Raw genomic sequence first — 23393 nt, 5'->3', positions numbered from 1 at the left:
TTCGAAAAATAAGTCTCCACGAGCGACAAGCACACTTGACCGAAGCACGCTCGCCGCGGAAGGGTGCACGCGGCCCTCTCGAGCGCTGCCGAGTGACAATTAATAAACGCGACGCGTCGTTTCAGCGCGATTCTTCCTCCTCTGTAGGAGAATCTGGCCAACGGGACGGCCAGTCGAGTCGTGGCTACCATCGAGCGTGGGCTGGGTAGAAAAACCCTTGATTCGAGTCGGTGACGAGGCTTTGCCGAATAGAGGATCGAACGAAAGAGAATAGAGATCGATCGGGCTGGACCGCTGTTCGACAAAGGAATAAACCGAGGTAGTGAACGATGTCGGAGAAACGTGGCCGATGAAAGTGCGAAGAGGATGTGAAACGATGGACATCGAAGGAATACGATCGTCGAACTTGTGAAAATATAATATAGGCAAAAGACAAAGTGCGCGGGAAATCGAGAGACTTTTCTGGTGGTAAGGTTCGAAGAGAGCTGTCTGCGGGAAATCGAGCTCGGTACGAGAAAGTAGAAGAGATGTCGGATATCGTGGAAGACGACAAACGGAGCGAAGCTTCCCCGAAACCGTCTCAATTAACTCCCTTCAGTATCGCCGATATCCTGAGTAGAAGAACCTCGTACACGGAACGACGACCTTCGGAGTCGGAAGAAGCGCAAGCTGTAGCGTCGTTCGCGAAGAAATCCCATCAACGCGACTACGATTGTTTGGAGAACGGCCACAGGGAAACTCGATCGGAGGATCGTAATCAGATGGCCAGATTCTCGAGGCTACCTTCGCCGGATCTCAACGTGGCCCGCGAACTCGACATCCTGACGAGAAACCTGGTCCACGCGAATATCTCCAACTTTGGAAATATTCCACACTTGGCTCAGGGAACGTTCAAGCATCTGGAGAGCCTGGGCAACATGGGTGGTTATCAGCCGGTGAAGGATTCGAGGGACTCTTCGCAGAGGCAACAGGACGAGGCGTTGGACATGAGCAAGAACAAATATTTGGGTGAGCGTTGATAACCGTAACGATACTGATCTCTGTCGAACGATTCTTAACCGTGAGAACGAAAGCTGGCCGTCCAATCTCTACGGCCGGATCGACTCGTTTCCGCGCGAACTCGTACAGAATTTGCGAAACGAAAAGTCGTTTAAATTTTCCACGTCGAATGTTCTCTCGGTCTCTAACGACGGGTTAACCGGAGGTAAAATTACGAGGTCTGCGATCGGCTCGGTCCGTCTATCGATGACCCGATAGGCTGATAGAACTGAATGAACCGGAGGAGAGTAGGGAGTCGGGTCCACTTAGAGCGAAAATCCCGAGGCCGCTTCCCTTCTGGGTGATCGTGTGTCTGCCACGAGGATGCGGACTTAAGAGATCATTTAGGTCTCCGGTATCCTTGTAACAGGCGAGCTTTCAAGGGTTTTTTAAGTTAACCCGAGCGCAGATAACGTGATCGAATGTAATTTTAGTAGCATAAGTGGTGCTCGACTACGGCAGACGTCACAAGTGGCCGGCCACTCTGCTTCTTGCACTTGTTCGATCTCTGGCCACACTGTTGCTCTGTCTTGGATCCTCGACGATCCGTGGATCACGGTAAAAAACAAATTTAGATCAAGGTTACCTAGATCGATCCTAAAGAAATCGCTTTTTCTACCGTTCGCTTCGACTTCTTCATCCTTCGAGACTCGTCGTCGTCGAATACGTCCGACGACCCGAGAGCGTCAGCGATCGCTCGCTCGCCAGATTCCTTCTCGATTCGCCAACATTTTGCGTAATCGAAATACAGCGAGATAACGAGAGACCGGTAATTAAGTAATTCCTGCCTAAAGCCGTTTCGTACGCGACGATCGCTCGCTCGTTCGCCGCTCGAGAGGGTTGGAGAGGAGCAGGCACGACCTGGCACCGTTTCAAGTCTCACTCACGAAATTACGGAGTCCCCTGATTTCCGCCACCATGCTTTCGAATCGCTTAATACGGTAATGGATAGGACGTTCTTCTGGCACTTTCTTAACCGAACCTCGTCCCAAGTAAAACAACTCCATCCCCTTCGATGTTAATATTAAACCGTCGAATCGCGTCGGACGTACACGCAGCAGCTTATTCCAGTCGTCTTCGATACCTTCCGATATCTTTCGATACCCACGATTGTAAATCTTTTGCGCAAGATGATCGAGTTTGTGGTGTATTACGAGACGCGAGAAGCTCGTAATACAACGAACTCTCGTGTCTCGTTTCACTCGTCGCGAGAGTCAAGTTTGCGCAAAGAATTCGTCGAAATGTCCGCGTCTACGATTCGCCGGGCAAAATGGGGATATAACGTTTCGTTTGATCGAGGTTTAACGTGACCATATCAATTTATTTGAAAACGATGAGCGGCCGCTTCGGAGAAGGTGCACACGAAGGGTCATCTCTCGATGTAATCGGAGTGAGAGCAAACGGCACTTGCTGCTCTCGAACACTCACGATGTGGGACGCGTAGGAGATGTTTGACGAGCGTCAGAGGAGGGACGCATTAGCCGGACGAGATGGCACAGAGTTGACGTCGAAAGTGATCAAATATAGATCTCTCTAAATGCTTCGAGTCCCCCCATCGGCCAGGCTACTGTCGATAAACATTGACGCAGGACCCGGGCTACGGACGAAATAATTATGATGTCACACGAAACTGATTTTTCAGTCTGTATTTTTCTCCGAGATTTCGGGCTTCTCTCTTTTCTTCGTCTTGGCTCGTTTCGACGTTCGTTTCACGTTCGCCGGATACATCGGAACGGTGTTTTATTCCTCGAGCAACGTACGACTTCTTCCGTATTCCACCGCTGCTTTGTTTCTCTGTTTCCATTTTCTCGGTCTTTCCACAGCGACCGATGAAAATCGGTGCAAATTACTCGGTACGATCGGTCGGTTTTGCGCGTAACGATCTTAAGGGACCAACTGCCAGCTGGAAAAGCTATGCGAAAGAAGTTCCAATCTCTGGAAACTCATCTTACGAGTAGAAACAATCTCATCGATCGAATCTTAACTTTGACGATTCGGAGAAAATTTGTATCGCCTAATAATTTATCTACCTAGCTCTTCCTCCTAATCGTTATTTTCGATCTGATCCTCGACCGTATCGTATCCCGCTATACTTTCACCCTCGTGCCGTACGCTCAACGTCTCCTTTGTCTACACCCCTTTGCCCTAAAGTGGATTTTCAACGCAATCGCCAAAACGCGCAACACCCCACTGATAAATGACAAAACTGCCAAAAGAAAGCCGCTTCAAGGTAGCGCATAAAATCCAACAATAGCCCGAATTCCCAGCTAAAAGTTTATTCTTTGGCTCGAAGCTCGAGAAACAGAATGACCGTCGGCAAGGGAGCAGAATTTTCGTGGTGCCGAGGGGAACGCGATTGCACTCCATTGCAACCGGTTAAACTTAGAGGAGAATTACCGTGGAACAGCAGCGTAAACATGTCGGAGTAGCGAGTGCACGTGTTAATGTTTGAACGAGACATCAAAAGCTGGCGGAACTCTCTCCGATCGTTTGCCGCTTCTATGGCTGCTGTCCGTGGATGGTTACTCGTTCGTTTCTCTATCCAACGTTTCCTCTCTCTCTCTCTCCCTCTCTCCCTCTCTCTCTCTCTCTCTCTTCTCTCGTCGTTGTGTAGTGGAAACGTTTGATTTATGATCGCGATAGATCATCCTTTCCCGATCCACGCGTTTGTTTACACGCAAATTTGGAGAAGCTCCATCGTGAATTTCTGTCTGTAACTCGAGTTTGTTTCTAACTAGAACGATCAACCGGCCGATATCCTCGCGAATATCCTCGAGTTCGATGATCATCGTCGCACAGGTTTTTAACGCTTGTGATTTTGCAGAGGACGGGGAGGAAGACATGTTCGAGGCGCAGAATCACGGACAGAATCTGCAGAGCAGGAAGAAACGTAGCAGGGCGGCCTTCTCTCACGCCCAGGTTTACGAATTGGAGAGAAGATTCGCGGCGCAGAAATACTTGTCGGGGCCCGAGCGAGCGGACCTTGCGCGAGGACTCAAGCTGACCGAGACTCAAGTCAAGATTTGGTTCCAAAACAGACGGTACGATGATACGGCGTAGTCGATAGACCCTGGATATTTATGCATTTACGATCAATTTAACGGGTGCGAGTAATACGCGCTCGTTGAACCGCTTAAAAGGACGAAACAAGTCGCTATTTAGGTAGAAACGTGAATTTGCATAAACATCCGTGGTCGAACACGGTTGATTTCTCGTCTTTCAACGCGAATCGTTCATTCCATTCTACTCTGTCGCGAAAGCAAACATTCGCGACCGATTCGAATCGGACAAATACGAATTCCAGTATCATAGAATGTTAATTAATTTGCAATTTGTCGACGGTCCAGGTACAAGACCAAAAGACGACAGCAGCAGGAGCTAGGCGCGCTGGTTAATTCCGGAAACGCGAGGCGCGTGGCGGTACGAGTGCTCGTGCATCCGGACGAGCATCTGAGGGGATTGCCACTTCGTGGTTCCGGGCAACTTCCCGGGCAAATGTCAGCCCCGCAAATTCATCCGGCGAACAAAGCGCTCGGCGGTTTCCCGTACTACTGTCTCCCCTATCATCCCTTGCTATGCCCGCCCCTTCACTCCACTCACATTCAGGTGCAAAACACGATCGCGCCGGACCTCGACCCGAGCCAGCTGGCGAAACTCAACGACGAGAAGTAAAGCGAAAATTTCGCCATTTCGCTAGGATCGAGAACGAGAGTGTCGTTGGTTGATCGATTCGGTGAACCGCGGCTCCGAGCTACCGCCAAGTCGTCCAGCGTTCATCGTGCACACCTATCGCGTTATCTCTACCGAATCAAAGTTTCCAAAGAAGTTTTAGATCGTGTAATTCTCGGATCGCGAGCAAACTAGTCCGTTTCAAAGTGCTCGATTCTCTCGCTACCTTTTTTTTTTTTTTTTTTTTTATCGATATTCCACTTGATCGGCGAAAGAATAGATCCACGGAAGGCTGTTTTACGAGGGTTACTGGTTTCTGTAGCTGTACTTATCGTTCGCTTCGTACAGTCTTAGTCCGGTCATCGTTAAACCAGTCTACCTTCCGACGTTCTATGCGAATCGAAAAATGTCGTCGGCTGAATCAGACTACACACGGATGTTAAACGTACCTCGATTGCAACGTAAATTTAAATAGCCGACGTTCTCATTCTCTCCGAACGGATACGAGGCAACGCTCGTAATTACAGTCACTCGCACTACCTATTACGAAGTAATGGTTGATGGTTGATAAATGAGCACGTTATCGATTAATCCACGTAGTGTCCGAGGAATTTACTGTACGCGTTAATTATAAATTTTCTTATAGATATATCAGAGTCTAGGACGAAGGTCAATGTAAATTAGCGTGTAAATAACTGTATAAAATGGAATCTCGAACGGCATCGGTGAGTGGAGTATTTATTTATTCTGAAGCCGCACGTGACGATAGAAATCTATCGCTCTATACGGCTGTCACGGAAACCACGATTAATATCATTTGATAGTTATACCTCCAAATTCCACCAACTTCCTTCTAGCGTTCGAACGTGTCGCTGTATTCTGTTTTGTTACTTTGTTTGTACTTAACCAACGTAATTTCCTCGATATCGGAACTGCGTCAAACGCTGTTAAATTTATAAATTTTTCGATAGAGAGAGAGAGAGAGTGTGTGTGTGTGTGCGTGCGCGTGTGAGAGAGAGAGAGAGAGAAAGAAGGAGGCAGAGAGTTCAACAAAAGAGGAAATAAAGTAGAAACATTTAAGAAACAAGCACGTGCAATAAAGTCGATCGACACTGACACCGATTAATTATAGTCACCGTAATGTAAGACGCGCGTCGAGCCAACGCTCCGATTGTTTCTGCGTACGTACATATGTGATCACACAGATCTATTCGAAATATACGTGGTTCATTAAAAAGAGAGAATAAGCGTGTCTTCTTGTCTGCAACACCCTCCTTGACGAGTCACTCTCTCGAATGTCTACACGTCGAAGCTCCATGAGATCGTAAAAACTCGACGTGCTTGACCCGAGACATCTTCCAAAGAAGTAGCTCCTTTTTTCTGGGCCGCTGCTTGCGATCTCGTTTATGCTCGTACGTTCCTGAGAGCAGCGTTAAAACGTCGGCATTTTTTTACTCCTTGCACGAGGGCCCGCAGTTAACCGTTTAATCGTTGGAAAAATAAAGAAACATTAGACACGATTTACTCCTCGAAACGAAAGTTCTTTTTACGATTCTCAAAGTCGCTGGAGGACAATGTGGAGAATCTTTTGCGCGAATCGGACAGTCCTGTCAAAAGCGTAGAATCGTCGACAGCCATACGGAGGAAGCTCGAGTTTTGTCGGTTCTAACAGACGTATAATTGGAAATCGCATCGGAGAGGTTTCACGAGCAAACGGTACGCGTATCCGGCTTGACCGACTTGACCAGAGCGGTTCGGCAACTCGATACCGGTAACGAGAACGGAACGAGCGTCGATCGAACAGCGCTCGCGAAAAATCACCGCGCTATCAGCCCTCGAATGGAAGGGACTTTCCCATAGGAATTTTAATAGCTTCGTCTGGGTGGGCCCGACAGACATCAGATATGTTTATTCAGACGCGGAGACGAGCAGACTTAACCGACGGACGAAGGAAAAAAGCTAGATCTGACACTCATCTGTTATAAACAAAGGAGTTACATTATCCTGCTGCAAAGGGTCTTTGCGGCTCGTTCTCCTCGATCAGCACGAAAATGGAGTGGATGTTCAAAGGCAAAACGCCGCTACTGTGCCGGTCACGATTGTGAAAGCTGTTACCCGCGAATGCTTCTTGCGTTATTTTGGAAAATCGTAGAACCAAAGCGACATTTTTCCACGAAAGAAGTACGAGCTTAACTCGCTCGAGACTTTCCTTCGCGAATCGCGACTAAAACTCGAACAATCGCGCGTGCAGCGATCAAATCGAAACAAGGGTCCTGTCGCGTAACACCGTGCCTTTACGCTTTTTTTTTTTCGAACGAACAGCCAACACCGAGCCGACGGCGACCATCGTAAAACAGAGAGAAAAGAACGGAAGGAATTTCGCTGCAATTAAATCGTCCAGCCGCGAGACCATCAATGACAAAGTTGACTCGCAGCAACGACTCGGGATCGGTTCGTAAGATGGATTTTATAGTCGTTTCTGCAGTCCATTACTGCTACGTTTATATAGTCTTCTAAACATTCGAAAGCCATAATGCTCTCGCGTTAAACGAAGCCTTGTGCTGACACGCGATCGTAACTAGTGGCCCCAACTATTCGGGATTACTTGTGGTTTCCATTAAGAAATTAACGCGGTCTATTGTATCGGACGGAATAATCAACCTTCGAGACGGTCCAAATCGAATGACCTATTTTTGATGTTGCTCGTTTCGATTTTCGAGGGAAACGCGCCACGAGAATATTCCGCGATATTCGTTACGCAACGCATCGCCGACTAAACTCCGTTATTCGTGCGATCTTTTTCCGAGCTTTCGCGGTAAACGCGAAAGATACCGTGAAATTTCGAGAGACGTTTATCGAGAGGAGCAAAGTACTCCGCGTTACTCGACGCGACGAAGAAAAGGGTAGCATGTTATCGCGAACGCCACGGAAGCTCGAAACAATTCGCAACATTCTGGGAAAGAACAACAAATATTCTTCCTACGAAGCACGTGTATACTTACGTCGAATTCTACCACGAACTCGAAACGACCGTTCAAATTCCTCGATTCACAGCCTCGGAAATAGAGAGGAGACTTAAAAACAAGATCGCCATTCTACGCGAGATCATGCTGCACCAAATTCTGCAAGAATCACAACTCGCGATCATCCTCGGCTTCCCTCGACTCGCAAATTCCACGATACGGATTAACGTCGACTCTCGCGTTAGTCGTACGAGATTCTGTACGATTGTTCGACGGAGGCCGAGGACTGGAGCACTTCGCTCCGGAATTTCCTCGATCCGCTATAGAGTAGAACGAGCGAACGAGTGAAATGTAAAGAGAGAGGGAGAGAGAGAGGGAGAGAAAAAGAGAGAGAGAGAGAGAGAAACAGGACGAGGAGAGCACTGGGATTCGAAACAGGAGTACGTCGTCGGTCTAACGACACCGGTGGCGGACTTCTCTCTCCCGAAACAAGAAAGGGACGATTTGACGCTCAATCAACCGACGAAAGCTAATTTTCATTAGCTGTTAATAGCGCTGAACGGTCTTCCGGCTGTCCGACCGTGCGCCGCGCGGCCCCTTTTCACCCCTTTCAACCCCTTTCCCTGGCCTCCGTTCCGACGTTTTCGACCGTCTGCGAACCAAGTAGTCGAGACTCTCCGCGTCGAGGTTAATTCGGAAAGACGCAAACCGTTTTAAAAATATCACCGTTGCGAGTTCGTTAGCGCCGGAGGCGGAGGGTAATTAGACTTGCTGCGAGCAGATCGCGCGAGACGAGTACCAGCGTGAGAAGAATACCGTTTCGTTATCCGGTACCGGTATCGTCGAAGATAACGGCCGACCGTACATTTTCGTTGCAACGAAATGGAAGCTCAGAGTTCGGTTAGCAACGATTTTCAAAGGGTTTCACGAGGGAGGACGGTACAGCGAGAATTTATTTGGCTAGATGGTAGCTATTATCAATTTCATACGAACCATTTCAGGACGGAACAGAAAATTGCGCTTTTTTGCGGGGACGAGCAAGCCGCCTCTTACAATAGCCACGAAACAGAAATTTAAAAGTATAATCGACCTGTGCAATCCCTGCGAAATACTTTTCATCGGGCTCGGCCAATCCTTTCTCGCGTTCGAATATCTTTTTACGTAGCGCGAGAAATCGTCGTAAACCGAAAGACATCGAACGATATTTACCGATCGATCGAACAATCGTGTAAAAAGCGAGCTTCCTTGAGCTAACGACTACTTTACAACGACCTAATAAAGATGTTTCTGGACCGTCCTCGTAATTTGTACGGAGAATAGGGGAACTTGTCACCGCGTTTCCAGCGCACTCGACGAAAAGGAATCGCAGTCCCCTTTAACCTCTTCAATAGTCCGCGTGACACTCCGGTTCCTGGGTTTCCTTGGCAACCGTCCCGATTGAAACGCGTGTCACAAGTCACGAGGTCTGTGTGTAAGAGAGATGAAAAAAGGAAGGCGAGAGGCCGCGGCCGGAGAGACGACAAGTGGCGGCAGAAAATCTCAAACTTCGAACCGGCAATTCCATTCGCCTTATGAGCAGGCCGCGTGTCTGAATAAAAATCAGCCTCGCCTCCTGTCGGAGGACCGCCGTGTCGGAGGATTGCCTCGAGGAACGTGTCACTTTGTTAACTCTGTCTCGACACGCCGACAAACGCGATTCTCGTAATTGCGTCTATACGCAACTCGCACAACGGCTCGTATTTTTCATCGCACGAGCTACGATACCGGCAAAAAAAAAAAAAAGAAGAAAAAAGAAAAAAACAACGACCACGTACTTGCCGATTTCTAAGTGGAAAGTAGTACGAACGTCGTGCGGTAAAACACGTATTTTAAGAAAAGTGCAAATTTGTAATATCTACGATACCGTATCGATATTAAAAATTGAAGGCAAAGTACTGATGATTAAAGCACCCTCTCGCAACCAGCCCTCTCGTCTATTCGCGATTGGCCGCGAAAACGACAAACTTTATCGGCGAACGTCAGAGGATGGAAGCGACGGAGTTCCGTCAGAGGGACGGAATTTCGAGTAACGAGACGCGCGTTCTAAATTCGCGGTCGGATCGAGACGACGAGAGAAAGAATCGGTCAAAGAGCGCACGGATCATCGAGCGTACTACAACGATGCTTGCTCCGGTTGTACGAACGAAGGAGTCGTCTCTGAGGAACTACGAAGGAAACTGTTCCCTCCGGCTTTTCCGGCATTTCAAAGAAGCAATTTACCGATTTTTCGTGGCGAAGCGACGTCGAGGAAAATTGGCGCACGACCGGCCAATCAACAGCGTTTCATGCAGCTCCGCGGCTACGAGTTCGGAAAATTCTTTCGCTCGACTTTTCCCTCTTTTCCCTCTTTTCCCCCTTTTCCTCTGCGCTCCTCTTCCCTGACGCAGCAGCCTCGAAAGCGTCCACTTCTCGTTGGTAATTTCGTTGAGAATTAAGCGACGATTTCTGGAGAGAAGAAGCCTGGTCTCTGGAAAATTGAAAACTTCCTCGTTGATTCGTGGGAAATTTAGTGGTTAAATTTTCGAATCTTTTGTATTTGTCTTTTTGTCTTTTTTATTTACGACCTTGATCCTTCGTCGAAAAAACGTTCAGAATATCGGAAACCTAGCGAGAAGAACGATCCTTTAGAATTACAGTGAAAATCTTATTTTTCGTGCATTGTTCGTAAATAATTCCGATAATAACAACGATCGAATGTAAATGGTCGATTAGTCGCCTAAATATTTCCAACCCCATATGCCCTCGTCGATTCTCCATCTTCTTGGCTCTCTGCTTGCGCCTAATCTAGTCCGTATTATTACGAACACGGCAAGTTGACCGTATTGGAAGAATGCGGTCAAAGGTATGAATCGAAGCGCGCCGGTAGCGGAGCAACCTCGATCGGGGCTACTTTATAAAAACCGTTCATCAATAGGTCTGGGTTAGGTGGCCACCTATAAATAGGTCTCAAATTACTCTCGCGAGGGCTCGCGTTAGACGGCGGGAGCCGGTGTTTTAGCAGCCATTTTGGAAAAATAAACGACATAGCCGCGTAGGAAACAGATGACTCGGGCTGCGGATGCCAGCCTCGTCGCCGGAGTGACAGCCGCCGCTCACTCGATTGTTTTTCAGTTTACGTTAACGTTTCGTTTTCCTTTCGATACGGTCGTTGAACGAGAGCCACCGGCGTGCTCGCCCTTTTATTGCCGTTCCCGCGGATATATCGGGCTCCTCGAGCCCGCTTTCGACCGAATTATTTGATTTTATGAGAGATCTCGCTCGCACGCGTTCGCGCGAGTCGCACGCAGAAATCGCGGCAAAAGCAAAAGGATAGCGAGCCGTGTTTTTGCTAACCCTTTCGTCTTCGCTACCGCGACGGAACGGGATCGAACGATGTACACGAACCCAACCACCGACGGTCGACTCGACTTTCCAAGCTCGACGACAAATCGTCGTTTCTTCGTTCCGTGTGCGTGATTTCGACGAATCAAACGGTTTACACAGACGCGATAATTACTCTGAAAATCGTGGCAACGTATTTGCGACGATGCCTTCGACGAATAAAAAATTTATTATTTATACGAATTTATGTCGAACGAGACTCGATTTGACGAATGTTGTCAAAAGGTAGAATCGTCTTACCAATCAACGAAAATGAACGAGAATTACGAAAGCGTAGAATTTGGAATTCGATGTTATTCCATTCTGTTACCACGATTGAAATCTCACGGTTGCGTTTAATTTGAATTCCAACCGTTATCGACGTGGTAATCTTATTCTGTAGCCGGCCGGTAACATTGGAAACGTGGCGGAAAAGCGTATCGAACGTAGGTAAAGCACTCGCGTCGCGGTAATCTTTAAATAATCGTCTACGGATTAAGTAGGTTTCTGTAAGAGTCGGGCAACTGTGAAAAGTACGAACGACGTCGATAAACTAGAGAACATCTTGGTCGCAGCTGTGGCAGGTTTACGCTTACAGGGTAGCCGGTAGATGACGAAGTAATTCCCCCGGCCTATTTCACCCTTTCACCCTACTACTAGAACGAATCGTAATGGCCCATAAATCCTGGCTTTTTTTCGTAGGCACCGCTTCTTTTTTCTCGTTTTCGACGGAGCGAGTGTGAATAATCGAAGAATTATCTCTCCAGCTCGCAATTAGGCCACCACGGAAGAAGTCTTTTTCCCGGAGCTATCGCCTCGAAACCGATTCTCCCTTCCGAGCCGATCATTCGCGTAATAACCTGTGCAAGCTCGCGAATTATCTATCACCCTTTTTTACCTACCTTTTTTACCCTACTAGATATATACACAAAGCAAAGAAAAATTAAATCGAATCTTCGTGCTATCTAGTGGAAAGAAAAAGAAAAGAGAAAAAAGAAAAAGGGACGCAAATATATCGAAAAACTGATAACTTCCAAAAATCTGCTGTCTACCCATCGTCCGAAAAACGCGTTCGTCTCTCTCAGAGACGATGAAAAGTCCCGCGAGTTAATTAAATAACGACCGGTTAGGCAACTTGTAATTAGTCGATAAGAGGATGGACAAAAATCGCCAAGATCAAACCCGTCGTAACGTTCAGGAGAAAGAAAAAGAAGCTATAGCAAGCAATTACTCGCTTTGGTTAAGTGGCCACGAGGATCCCGTATCTAGGAGGAATCTGCGTGGCAGAATAGGAAGTGGTTCATCGATAGGTGAAGGATCCTCGCACCTTCGGTCAGGCCGGTCGTGCAGACCGCTAATTTTCCTAATAGATTAAGCATCGGAAGAGGTTGTCATTTGGCTGGCACGCTAAGTGAGCTCGAGCAGCGTGCACCATTGTTTCACAAACAAAAGACGGCCGCTTTGCGAGTCATGGCGGCGTTCTTTGAACGCCCCTCGGCCAATCGGCGGCCGCCTTTAGCGGGCGCCAAGTACAAAAGAAACCGGCCGGGGATGATTGAGATTTTCTATGTGAATCGCTCGTCGGTGATTTCTATGCCAACTATGTGTGCTTCGCGCGATAGAATCGGATGGGAAACACCGCGACAGATTGGAAATAATTGCAGGGAATAAAGGAGAGAAATGGCACGGAGATCGACGAACGTTAGGAAAGTGACGAAAAAAGACCACCTCGAGGAGATCGAGATCGCGTCGTTGCGTAAGCTACAACCTGATAAACCACCACCCTCTTGAAACGCTGGTCGGTCGCGAAGGACAAGAAACGCGCCACCAACGCGATCAGCCGAAGAAATACAAACTTACCGTGTTCCGTGAGCGAGCCGCCACTTTTTTATCCGAGGATCGATCGAATACAAAGAAAACCGAACGACGATTCTATTCGCGGTTCGCAGCGATAGAACGTTGCGCGCTGCAGGTAGCGTATCGATGAAAAACAAGGGTTTACAGTTACGAGGCAGAATTTTCGAGACTTTTGTCGGTGGAATAAGATTCGCCGATCTAGCTAGATCTAGAAAAAGATGTACCGGCGGCGGAGGGGGGAGGGCAGAGTATCGTCGTACTCGACCTATCTTATTCCCGAAACACTGGCAGAATCCGTAGGAAAAGAAACCACGACCAGGATTCAGCAGCGTCATCGACGGTTCCTTTGGTTGGCCAGTTTTTCAAGCTCGCCCACCATCAGCCTTAAAGGAGGTCCTGAGATCGCTAATTGATTAATCATCGTCCTCCTCCTATCCAGCTCTTTCCGTTCCTCCGCTTTTATTCCTTTTGTCCGTCGTCGTGAACCCACATCAGCTTGTCCTTGAACAAGAATCAAGGACGATCGTGCAAAAACATGGCGTCATCCTTGCCCTGGAAAACGTCCGCTCCTTTGAACTCGGTCAACGGTGCGACAACGTCCGGTAGCGATCGACGAGCGCTGGAAAGAAAATCGGCTACAGAAATTCCGGGCTACACGGTCGCCTACCTCCACGGTGTACCTCCAGGACGCGTGATCGACATATAACATTGAATTTTCATCGAGCTGTAACGGAGGGGAGGCAAATGGCGCGCGAGCTGCCGGCAACGAGCAACGATTTGCATTTTAAATCGGGCCAGAACGCGCGCCAACAGGCCCAGCCACTCTGCAATTAGCACGATAAGATTTACAGCTTCGTGCAGCGGCGATGTCTCGCCGCGGATCGCGTTGCCTCTCGCGCGGAAAGCGCCGCTTTATCAGCGACGAGAAGATGAAATTCGACCACCGATCCGGCGATTCCGTAGCGAAGCAACGCGATCCATACCGGTAATTAGCGAATGTATTATACATTGCGATCACGGGGAGGGGGGGGGGAGGAGAAGCTAACGACGATTCGAGGGAAAGAGAGACGCGTACTCTTCTTTCGGAGCGGAAGAAAGGAAGACTGGTCCCGCCGCCCCGGTCCGTTTTAAAGGGACTTTGAATTTACGCGCGCATAAATTTCGCTCTAGCTTCCAGCTAGTAAACGACTCGTTCTTGCGTTTCGTCGTGTTTCCGTTTGCGGCTACCGCGTTTGTGGGTTTCGGAAATTTACCTCTACCTTCTTCCAAGTTCTTCAGGTAGTTCTAAAATCGAGAATGGCCGATACTTGTACGTGTCTCTGAAGGTGTTACTAAAATACGACGTCCCTGAGAAAGCCAGCAAGTCCTACAATTTGTAGAACTCAAAGTCTTTTCAAGTATTTCCGAATAATTTTCCAACGTTCGAACGATCGATCGACTAGAAGGCAAAGAGAGTTTCTCGTTTTCGAGAAACGACCGTTGACGAGCGAACGAAGAGTTCGATCACGCTCGTTCGTGGTTTCGAGAGACGCGGTGGTAACGGGCCGAGTAACAGCTTCAAGAGCTAATTAAATCAAAGGTTGCCGCCGCGGCTCGGTAATAAAAGTAAGAACACGTCTAGGGATATGCATTATAGGTGGACGTAGCAATCAAATAAAAAGCTTTCAGGACGGAGATAAACACAATAGGCTGTTCCTCGACCTGCCGATCCTCCGACCTGTCGTAAAAACGAAGATTCTTTTAATTAACGTTAAAAGGGAATCTGGAAATCGTGAGGTCGCGTAGGAAAGAAAGCAAAAATCCGGCTACAACGTTCTAATTCTAAATTTCTATTTCTCCGTAATAGCAAAAACGCAATTTGCCGAAGCTTTTAGAAGTCAGTTCGCCGATCGTTCTCTTCTCGATGCTCGACGATGACACTCTCTTCGTCTTCGCTTTGTAAACAACTCAATCTCACGAAATATGCAGAGCCGCGTGGCTACGCAAATAGCGTCTGCTGTATTCAGGCTTAATAGAGATTCTCGGTCCACTCCATCAAAGATATGGTCGCCAATGGTGTTGTTCGTGGCTTTGCGTCACCTCGAATTCGTCCATCTATCTCCGACTATGCGCGCTCGTCCCTGGTGTTATCTTCCTCCGAATGTAACCTACGTCGCGTCCGTTTCGCGCCTTGCTGTAGCGTTAGATCGATCGGATTTTTCGGATCTTTCGAATCTGCGAGTTCGATCGTTGGTCCAGCCACGTTGAAAGGGGCTCGAAATCCGCCGGTGAGGCAAACGGGAGACGAACGAGGTGCAACAATCTGTCACGATGTTTGTCACAGGCGACAACGGCGCGATATTTGCCAAGGCAAAAACGAAAGAATCTGTTAACGACTTTGAAGAACGAGACTCGATGGTGGAACGTTGGCGGGCCTTAAACTTCTGATAAGCGCAAAAAACGGACTAATTTCGTGTCGTACAAAACATCTGTAAAACCAACATCTTTAACGTCTTAAACGCGCCTAAATTTTCTCGTTGACCTCTTTTTACTTTACGAATAAAGTAGCGAGCTGTCGAGAAACATCGTGACTGCTTTTTCTGCAAGGAAAGCGCGAATACGCAGCGAAACAGGGTGCGCGATTCCACCCGCGCGTATTTCCTGTAAAAAGCCGCGTAGGGAGATGTTCGCGGAGCAGCAAACAGCGTTCGTCTCTATTTAACAGGAAAATTTTTTTGGCCATGTCGCCATTCTGCTCGGGCACTCCCAAGTCATAGTGGTTCGCAGGGCCGTACCTGGCGAGCGACGATGACGCGCGAGCGTGGCTTTTCGCAGAAACGGCCTGATACAGACGTACACTTCCAGCTTCCAGAACTCTCGTCTCGACGATTTCCGCAGAACATCGTATGGGGAGCCGACGTTGCCGAGCTAAACGGACCAATCTCCCTCTCCGAACGACCGTGAGTGAAACCGTATTCTCGGTGTCTCTCAGAAAATAACGTCTAAATGTCCATCTTGAAAGATCGTCGGAGGAGCAGAAGAAAAAGAGCGAAGCTTTGGCGAAAATCGTAGCGCGTTAAAGCATAGAAGAATAAGTTCGAAGTGGACAAGAGCGCGGAGAGGGACGGTGATTTTCTGAAATTTTGTAGCCGCCGTTAGGAAATCACCGAGCTCGTGCAAAGTACCACGGTTCTAGGCGAAGGCGTTGGACAAGAAGGAGGAGGGGGCCAGTTCAATGGACGATAATTAACCGAGCTACCGAAAACGAGCTGATTATACAAATACCGTTGTTTCTCGAGAAAAGGTATTCTTCGAGGGTGCTACCGAACAGACCTTTCGACGACGCGTATCGACACCGATAGACGTCGTCGCATCTTCGCGCTTCTTGTTCGCTAAACGGTAGTAACAGTCGCTGGATCGTTTCGTCAATATACTATGTCAATACGCTTCTTTCATTTGGATAATAGATCCACCGACGACGTATTCGTTAGCAACGTAAATTTAGAATTTTAAAACAGAAGATTCCAACCGCGCTGTCGAGTCCCAATGGTCGACGATCCTGATCCAATATCGCAGCGATATGCCTCTGACCGAGAAACCAGTGTATCAGAATATTCAGAATATGCAACGGGTAAGCAGCGGAGACGAAAGAGCACAGAGTCAAAGGTCAACATGGTCGCGGAAAAGGATGAGACGGAAGAGCAAGAGGGGAGAAAGAGCAGGACGAACGGGAATAAAGACACGCAGAGGCGAAGAGGAGGAACAGGGAGGAAAAAGAGGATGCCACTCGCGGACTTACGAGCCCTCGACTGACTGCGGCCTCGGACTAATGATCGAAGAAAGGAGCCGCCTAAACGACCCGTGTCCTCGGGTGTTAGGCTCTCCTTTGGCCGAGATTCACCGAGGAGTCCCGGGGGTTCCCTCGTTACCGACTGCCAAACTCGGCCGCGTTTCCCACCGATGCGACGGGATTAACTTTTATGTCTTTACGAATCCCAATTCGTTTTACGATCGAATAACGCTCTTAAGACCATAGAGGTTTAATCGGAAACCAAGGACGATGATCGTTGCTCGGAGGGTAGAGCGTTTTCTAGGTAGGATGCTTCGACGTCGCTCGATTGGCACGAGACGTGTACACGATAACGCGTAACGTTTATGTTCGAACACAGTTGATCCGACAAGCTGCTGTAAAATTGGTCGAACGCCGGGGCTGATCGGCTAACGTCTCCTCTATCTTTTCTCGTATTACAGAGGTAAAAAGCGCGTTTTGAATCGTTTCGCAAATCGTTTTACAAGCCGATCCTCTGGACATCAACGTTGGATCGATTGGAAGAGGAGTCGCCGGAGTAAGCATCCCGGTCGAAACGGTCACGGAACTCCGCTCTCGACGCGATTAGCCGACGCGGACGCGCGAAATAATAGACGTACAATTTTTCGAGTCGAACCACCAGTTTCGAGTCGTTGGCCACGACTGACGAGAAAACAAACGATACGAATTACAAACGATAGAAACGGCAAATCGAAAATGCCGCTTAAAAATGACGCTGGCCGTGCGTGATTCATCTCCGAGGTCGGATCGCAGAAATCATCGATCGTTACTACGCAGGAACCGAGGGGACATGCGAGCGGCGCAGGCGAGGTATAAGAGTGGCCGCTTTCGAACGGTACAGGTGTATTTACACGCATACGTCCGACGATTAACCAAACGAGACAAGGGTCTCCCGTATCGAACACTATCTACCCAATATCGAAACATCGTTGAGCGATTTCGTCCGTCGTGTTCGTCTCTCACCTTCGTCCGTCTCCTTCAACCTCACGCTTCGTTCCAACTCGCCATCTTCGTCTCGACTCCAACGAGACAGCCCGCTGTCATCTTTATCTCGCCAACACCTTGTCCGTATATACTCGTCCTTGTCCTACCAATAGGTCAAGCGCATGCGTATTATCTCTAACCCGTTCTCTTCCCCCACTCCAATCATCCCTACCATTCATCCCCTGGCACTCTCTGTCCTTTACGCGCTCGCGTCCCGCGCATGGCGCGTGTAATTTTCACGTAGCCGCGTCTTCGTCTGCTGTTCGCGTCTTCCTCTATACGCTGCCTAATCGCGTACATCTATCTTCGTCCAACGGCAGCAGCAGCCGGACGAGCGAGCCGACGCGATCGTTCGCTCTTTCTCGAGCCCGTGTCGGCGCGGATGAAGGAGAGCGGCACCCTTTGAAGTCCAGTTGGGAGCCAATTACACGAGTCACACAGGGCCGCACGCACCGCGTCTCTACCGCACCGAAAATATTATTGCGCCCGCGCCTCATAGATCGATTAAAACCGAAAATTATGATTGTGGCCGCGCGGAACGAAAGCTGGAAAAAGGGGGCCGCCGGTGCGGTTCTATGCCCGTGGAGGGGATTAAGCGCTTAAATTAATTAACGATCGAGCTGCTCGGGGCCGGCACGGAAGCAGATGGACGTCGGGATCGATTCGTGGATTATTGTACGCGGCCGCCGGATTTTTCACCGCCACCTCGCTACCCGGTCGTTTTCTATGTATTTTATCGCGTCTCGCAGTCCGAGATCCGTGACCAAGTTAGAACACGCGGGCATAAAGACGATTAATAAGCACGAACGCTGCCGTACTTCATTAGCTAATTGCGTTTCGCGATATTTTCACCCCGGGGACACAGGCGTTCGTACGGCGCCGATTAATTTCCCGCCGATTCGTCAGCGAGGAAACCAACATCCCTGCTTTCTCACCTGGCTAATAACGCCGCGTTCGATCGATTACCAGTTGGATCACGTTGATTTTACACGTTTTACGAGCCCATCGACCGGTACACGAATTAGAAACGCGTAACAATACCTTTTTCTGATCAATTACGACGCCATTGAAACCCGATTCAGCTTCCGTCCGACGTCGATTAATCTTTCTCTCAACGAGAGATTCAAATCGAAGAATCTTGTCTCTTCTCGTGCCATTAAAATTGCACGAACGTTTCCTTCGGACATCGCGTCGCGTTACGTCGCAAATTAAAACCATCGCGTACAGATCCCCGTTCGTTGCATTCCAACAACCACATTCGCTTCGCGTTACAAATTCCTGTCGCTGTATCGCATCGTCGCGTAATTTCAGCCATCGACGATGGATCCAGTTGTCGATTATCGGTTCGATCGCAATCGATCAGTGGCTCTTTTGACAAAGAGCGCCAACATCTATGCCCGTATCGACGACTAATCGGAGCAGTCGTCGCACTACGACTAATTGGAGCAACAGTCCCTTACATGCTCGTTATATCGAACGTCGACCGTACCGTTCCGTAATAAAGAATCCTTGTCGTTCCGTGAGTAGTAAGTAGTCTTTTCTTCATCCCCCGACGAACGACGAAGATTCTCGCGTAGCTCGAATTCTACCTCGACCAAGGCCGTGTAACACGGTCGACGACGCTGTAACCACGAATTAATTATACGATATTCGCAAACGGAAATAAAATCAGAGAAGAAGAAGGGTGCACCCTCCCGCGTCGACCTGCGCTCTCCCTGATTCATTTGCCCGCGTCATGCAACTTTGTGATTCGTCCTCGAGCGCATTCCTGGCGCTGCCGTCTACCGTTCCCGCGAAAAGAACACCCAAACGTTTAAGCACTTCGATCCGCTGCTTTCACGAGTGTAACAAGTGTTTTAAATTCCTTCGAAACCATCCAATCGGCTAGCTTCGTATTAGCTGCTTCCTATTTCCGTGCCTTAGTTGTTGCTCGAGTCCACGACACTGCCCATTATCGCGTCCCCTGTTTCCAACGTTTCATTCGCTGATTTTTTCGCAATTTCTTCGACGAGCAATGTTCGAAGATGCGCGTAACGCGCGTAAGATTTTCTATATGGTACACGCGTACGTTACGTCTCGCGTTTCTACCGATTTCCAGTCGTGAATCAAATTCCTCCAACTTTGACGCAACGGTTAACGACAACGACAAACAAACGAACGAGCTTTCGCGCCGAAAGGCGACCAACCGTTTACGATTCGCCGCTCGCAAAACGATCGACGTTGCTGCATTCGCGGATCCGATGGCACGCACGCTCTAATTTTGAACTATGGTCGTTCGTGGAAGAAATGTTTGACGGTAGGCCAGGGTTTGCTGGGTAGGTTGAATCGCCGTTCGGGCACATCGCCGCGCGATAATCGTAATGAACGACAAATATTCATCGCGGTCGTATTTCAATTAGTTGCTACGGGCGGATAACAGCCACGATCTGCGATCCGATCTATGACCGGTTGCTCGCTTCTTGGTCTAGAAAGCGACTCGTGGCACGAGACCAATGATTTAGAAAGTACGTAACTCGTTCGCCGATAATTGTGACCGTAATTACGGCACGTATTAGCGTGCTTTGCATGTGGTAATTTCTGTTTGGTCGATTCAATTTGTTACGCGATACCTGTTCCAGTAATTAATCGTCCAAAGTAGAGGTTATTTGTATCATATTTAAATTTATATCGATAGCCGTGATAAAATTATCATCGGATATAGAATAATTGACCGAGTCGTTGTTATCTCGATCCTCCAACGATATCAGAGCGAATTATCGGTAGCCATAAAGGTGTTCGGATGTTAATGGCAGACCGACTGACGAGGAATTTCCAGTTTACGTTCCCCTTCGAACGAGTTCTTCTTAACAGCAATAATTGTGTTTCGTGCAAAGAAGCCTCGCTTGTCCGCACGATAAACGACGCCGCGGACGAGTTACGTTTGCTTTCGATACACGAAGCGTCGATTCTTAAAATAACCTTCGCTCGAGTCACAGCCAAGGCCTTCGTACATCCGACTCGAAATCACGGTGAATGAGAAACGACGATGGAAATCCGCTTGAAACCGTGTAAAATTCGCGATCGAGCCCGTTCGATCGCGCGTTGAAACCCAGACCCCGACCATGTCCCTGAAAACGGAACCACCCAAATGGATCGCACGGGTCATCTGGCGTCAAATAAATCCACGAGTCCGGTGGGTGGCGCGAACGCGACCGTGCCGATCTCGGCCGTGCGTTGCACATGGTTCATCGAGATATACGACGTAAACTCTTTCTTCCCCCATTTCACTACCTCTCACCCTCTTTAATCCTCTGTCTGTCGTGGTTCCGTGGGTCGGGTTCGCTCCTCTTCCTCTCGTGGGCCTCGTGGTCCCAGGAAGGACCACCCACCCAACCTATACTTAGCGAGGTGTCGGCAAATTGAGCTATAGATGCCGAGGGTAATGCAACAGAGGGGTGTCCGGCCATTCGTCGAGGGTGGGGGGTGCACACGGTGTGGACCAGCATCGTCGATACCATCCGGCGCGAGGTTATTAGGGACCTGGACGGCCTGGCCGGGCGGTACACGCTGCCACCACTAATTTCTTACAGCACCTGGTCTGTTCTTTTACCGCAAAAGACCGAGTCTGCCTTTTCACAGGATTTCGAGACGATCGCTAGTCCCTTCGACACCGGTACCTGTCCCTGTTGCCTTATTGCCCGGCGATGAGAAGCTCTTTCTCTTTCGCCGTCTATCCGCTTCTTTTCACGCCGTTACGGCAGGAAATATTTTGTAGGACGCGCGTTGCGTCTGTAAGCTGCTGGATATCTACATCGACGGCGATAAATCACGAACAACCAAAAACCGGTAATAGGTGGAAGCATTCGTAATACGTTTTCGTATGATTAACGAGCTGCTCGCGTAGATTATTTCAAATCTATTATCGCCGAGTCGAAGGTAAATCGAAGCTCGGAGAATCTTCGTTCGAGTCGTGGCGCTTCCGGGGCGTCGAGAGGCGAAGAAACGGTTTCGCTCGGAACGATTAGCGTGGGTAATGTTGCGGTCGACGGACCGCAGCTTTTCCGGCATCGGGTCGTCGATGTTTGTATGATAATAACGAAGGTGTGGAGAAACTCGAGAGGCACTTGGGCTGAAATCGAGAAACGACCGGTGTCTTCGCCGTGTAGCGTATGGTAAGTCGGCAAGGAGGCTGGACGTAGAGCACCGAGAGACCAACACCTCGAGAAAGAGAACGCACGATACCGAGGACGAGGATGATAGAAGGGAAAGGGTAAAGAAGAAGAAGAAGATGAAGAAGCGAGGAGGAAGACGAAGAAGAAGAAGAAAACAGGTTGTAAGAGGAAGAGGAAGCTACGGGTGGAAGGAGTCGACGAAGGAAGAGGGAGAAAGAGGGGAAGAAAAGCGGTCCTTTTGATGGAGCCTTTGTCGGGTCTCGCGGCGCTCGGCGATTTGCAACTAAAATCGCCCCGTTCGCTTCGCAATCCTCACCCTCGCAGTGATTTGCTGCGAATTTATTAATGCGACCATCGGTGTGGGTCCATGCGGTGCTTCTCTTTCGCGAATGTACATACATTTCGACATTGTGGATAATCCTCGTAACCTTCTCGAGTATACCAGTTCTCGAGGACTCGTCGTACTCCTCCGTCGAAAGAAGCCCCATCTTTTCTCTCGAGACGCGAAATTCCGATGCGACAAATCGATCATTCGTCGTCGTTGGACTGTGACGCGGGTCCGCGTCGCGAATAAGCTCGGAACTGCACCGATGGCGAGTCGGTGCTGATCGATTGTCGATCGAGCGGCTCCCTGTGATCGAACGTTTCTCCGCCTGGCTATCCCCTTCGCGCACTCGCGAATTTCCACGGCAACGTGTAACGCCGTGCAAAAGTTAAGCAGAAGGGCCACTCCGCCTCTCGACACAATGTTGCCGGCCGGTCGGCGTATCTCTCGCGGACCCCGCGGAGATTGCATGTCCCGGGCGTTACACGCGCGGCCCGACGCGCACACGGAGAAGAAAAGAGCGTGTGGATGATCGTCGAACCACATAGCCGGCCGAACACGAGCGTGGAAATATGAATAATATAGAGGCGAGGGACAGGAGAGAAGGAGCGAGAGAAGGAGCGAACGACGGCGTCCGAGGAGAAACGAAGGGAACGAAGAAGGAGGAAGACGGTGAAAGCGGTGGAGGAAGAAGGACGAAGGAGAAGGTGGAGGCTGGTAGGCAGAGGCGAAGAGAAGGAAGAGAGCGGTAAAGGAGCGCGGGTAGAGACCACCCCGTGGCTTGTCGGCTCGTTTGATCTTCTCCCACCCCGGCCATCCTCCTGCACCCCCTTCCGTTCCCTTCTCCTTACCTTCCTCTGCCTCTCGCCGTGCCGCGTATCGTTCTTTCTCACTTCTCGGTTGCTCGTGCTCCGAGTGCTGGCCTGTTCCGTCGCTACGATTTCGATGTCGCCATCTCTCTCACTCTCTCTCTCTCTCTCTCTCTCTCTCTGCCGCGCTCTCCTCACGAAGAGGTTCTTCTTCACCGCGGTGATTTCTCGTTTCTCCGTCCGATCAGAAGGTTCCGTCTTTCTCCGGTCCGTTCTCTGTTCTCTGGTCTCGTGGTCTCTCACCTGCGGAGAAGAGGCGTCCGACACGTCAGAATCACACCTTCTACGACTACCCGCTCACTAATAATCCGAACCCCCGTGTGCCGTGAT

The 23393-nt window shown here is 49.3% G+C and overlaps 1 protein-coding gene across 1 annotated transcript; it reads left to right on the top strand.

The window, feature by feature from the left end:
- On the top strand, nt 1-4949 carry LOC117210897 (homeobox protein Nkx-2.3-like). The gene is made up of 3 exons (XM_033454322.1): nt 1-1008; nt 3863-4079; nt 4386-4949. Exons 1-3 carry the CDS (start codon nt 528-530, stop codon nt 4708-4710), a joined length of 1023 nt encoding a protein of 340 aa, XP_033310213.1. The 5' UTR covers nt 1-527; the 3' UTR covers nt 4711-4949.
- Nucleotides 4950-23393: the final 18444 nt, after the last annotated feature.

This window comes from Bombus bifarius, unplaced genomic scaffold (assembly GCF_011952205.1).
Source record: "Bombus bifarius isolate JDL3187 unplaced genomic scaffold, Bbif_JDL3187 scf7180000008213, whole genome shotgun sequence".
In the NCBI taxonomy this organism is placed as follows: domain Eukaryota; kingdom Metazoa; phylum Arthropoda; class Insecta; order Hymenoptera; family Apidae; genus Bombus; species Bombus bifarius.
This window is presented reverse-complemented; position numbering and strand designations above follow the sequence as displayed.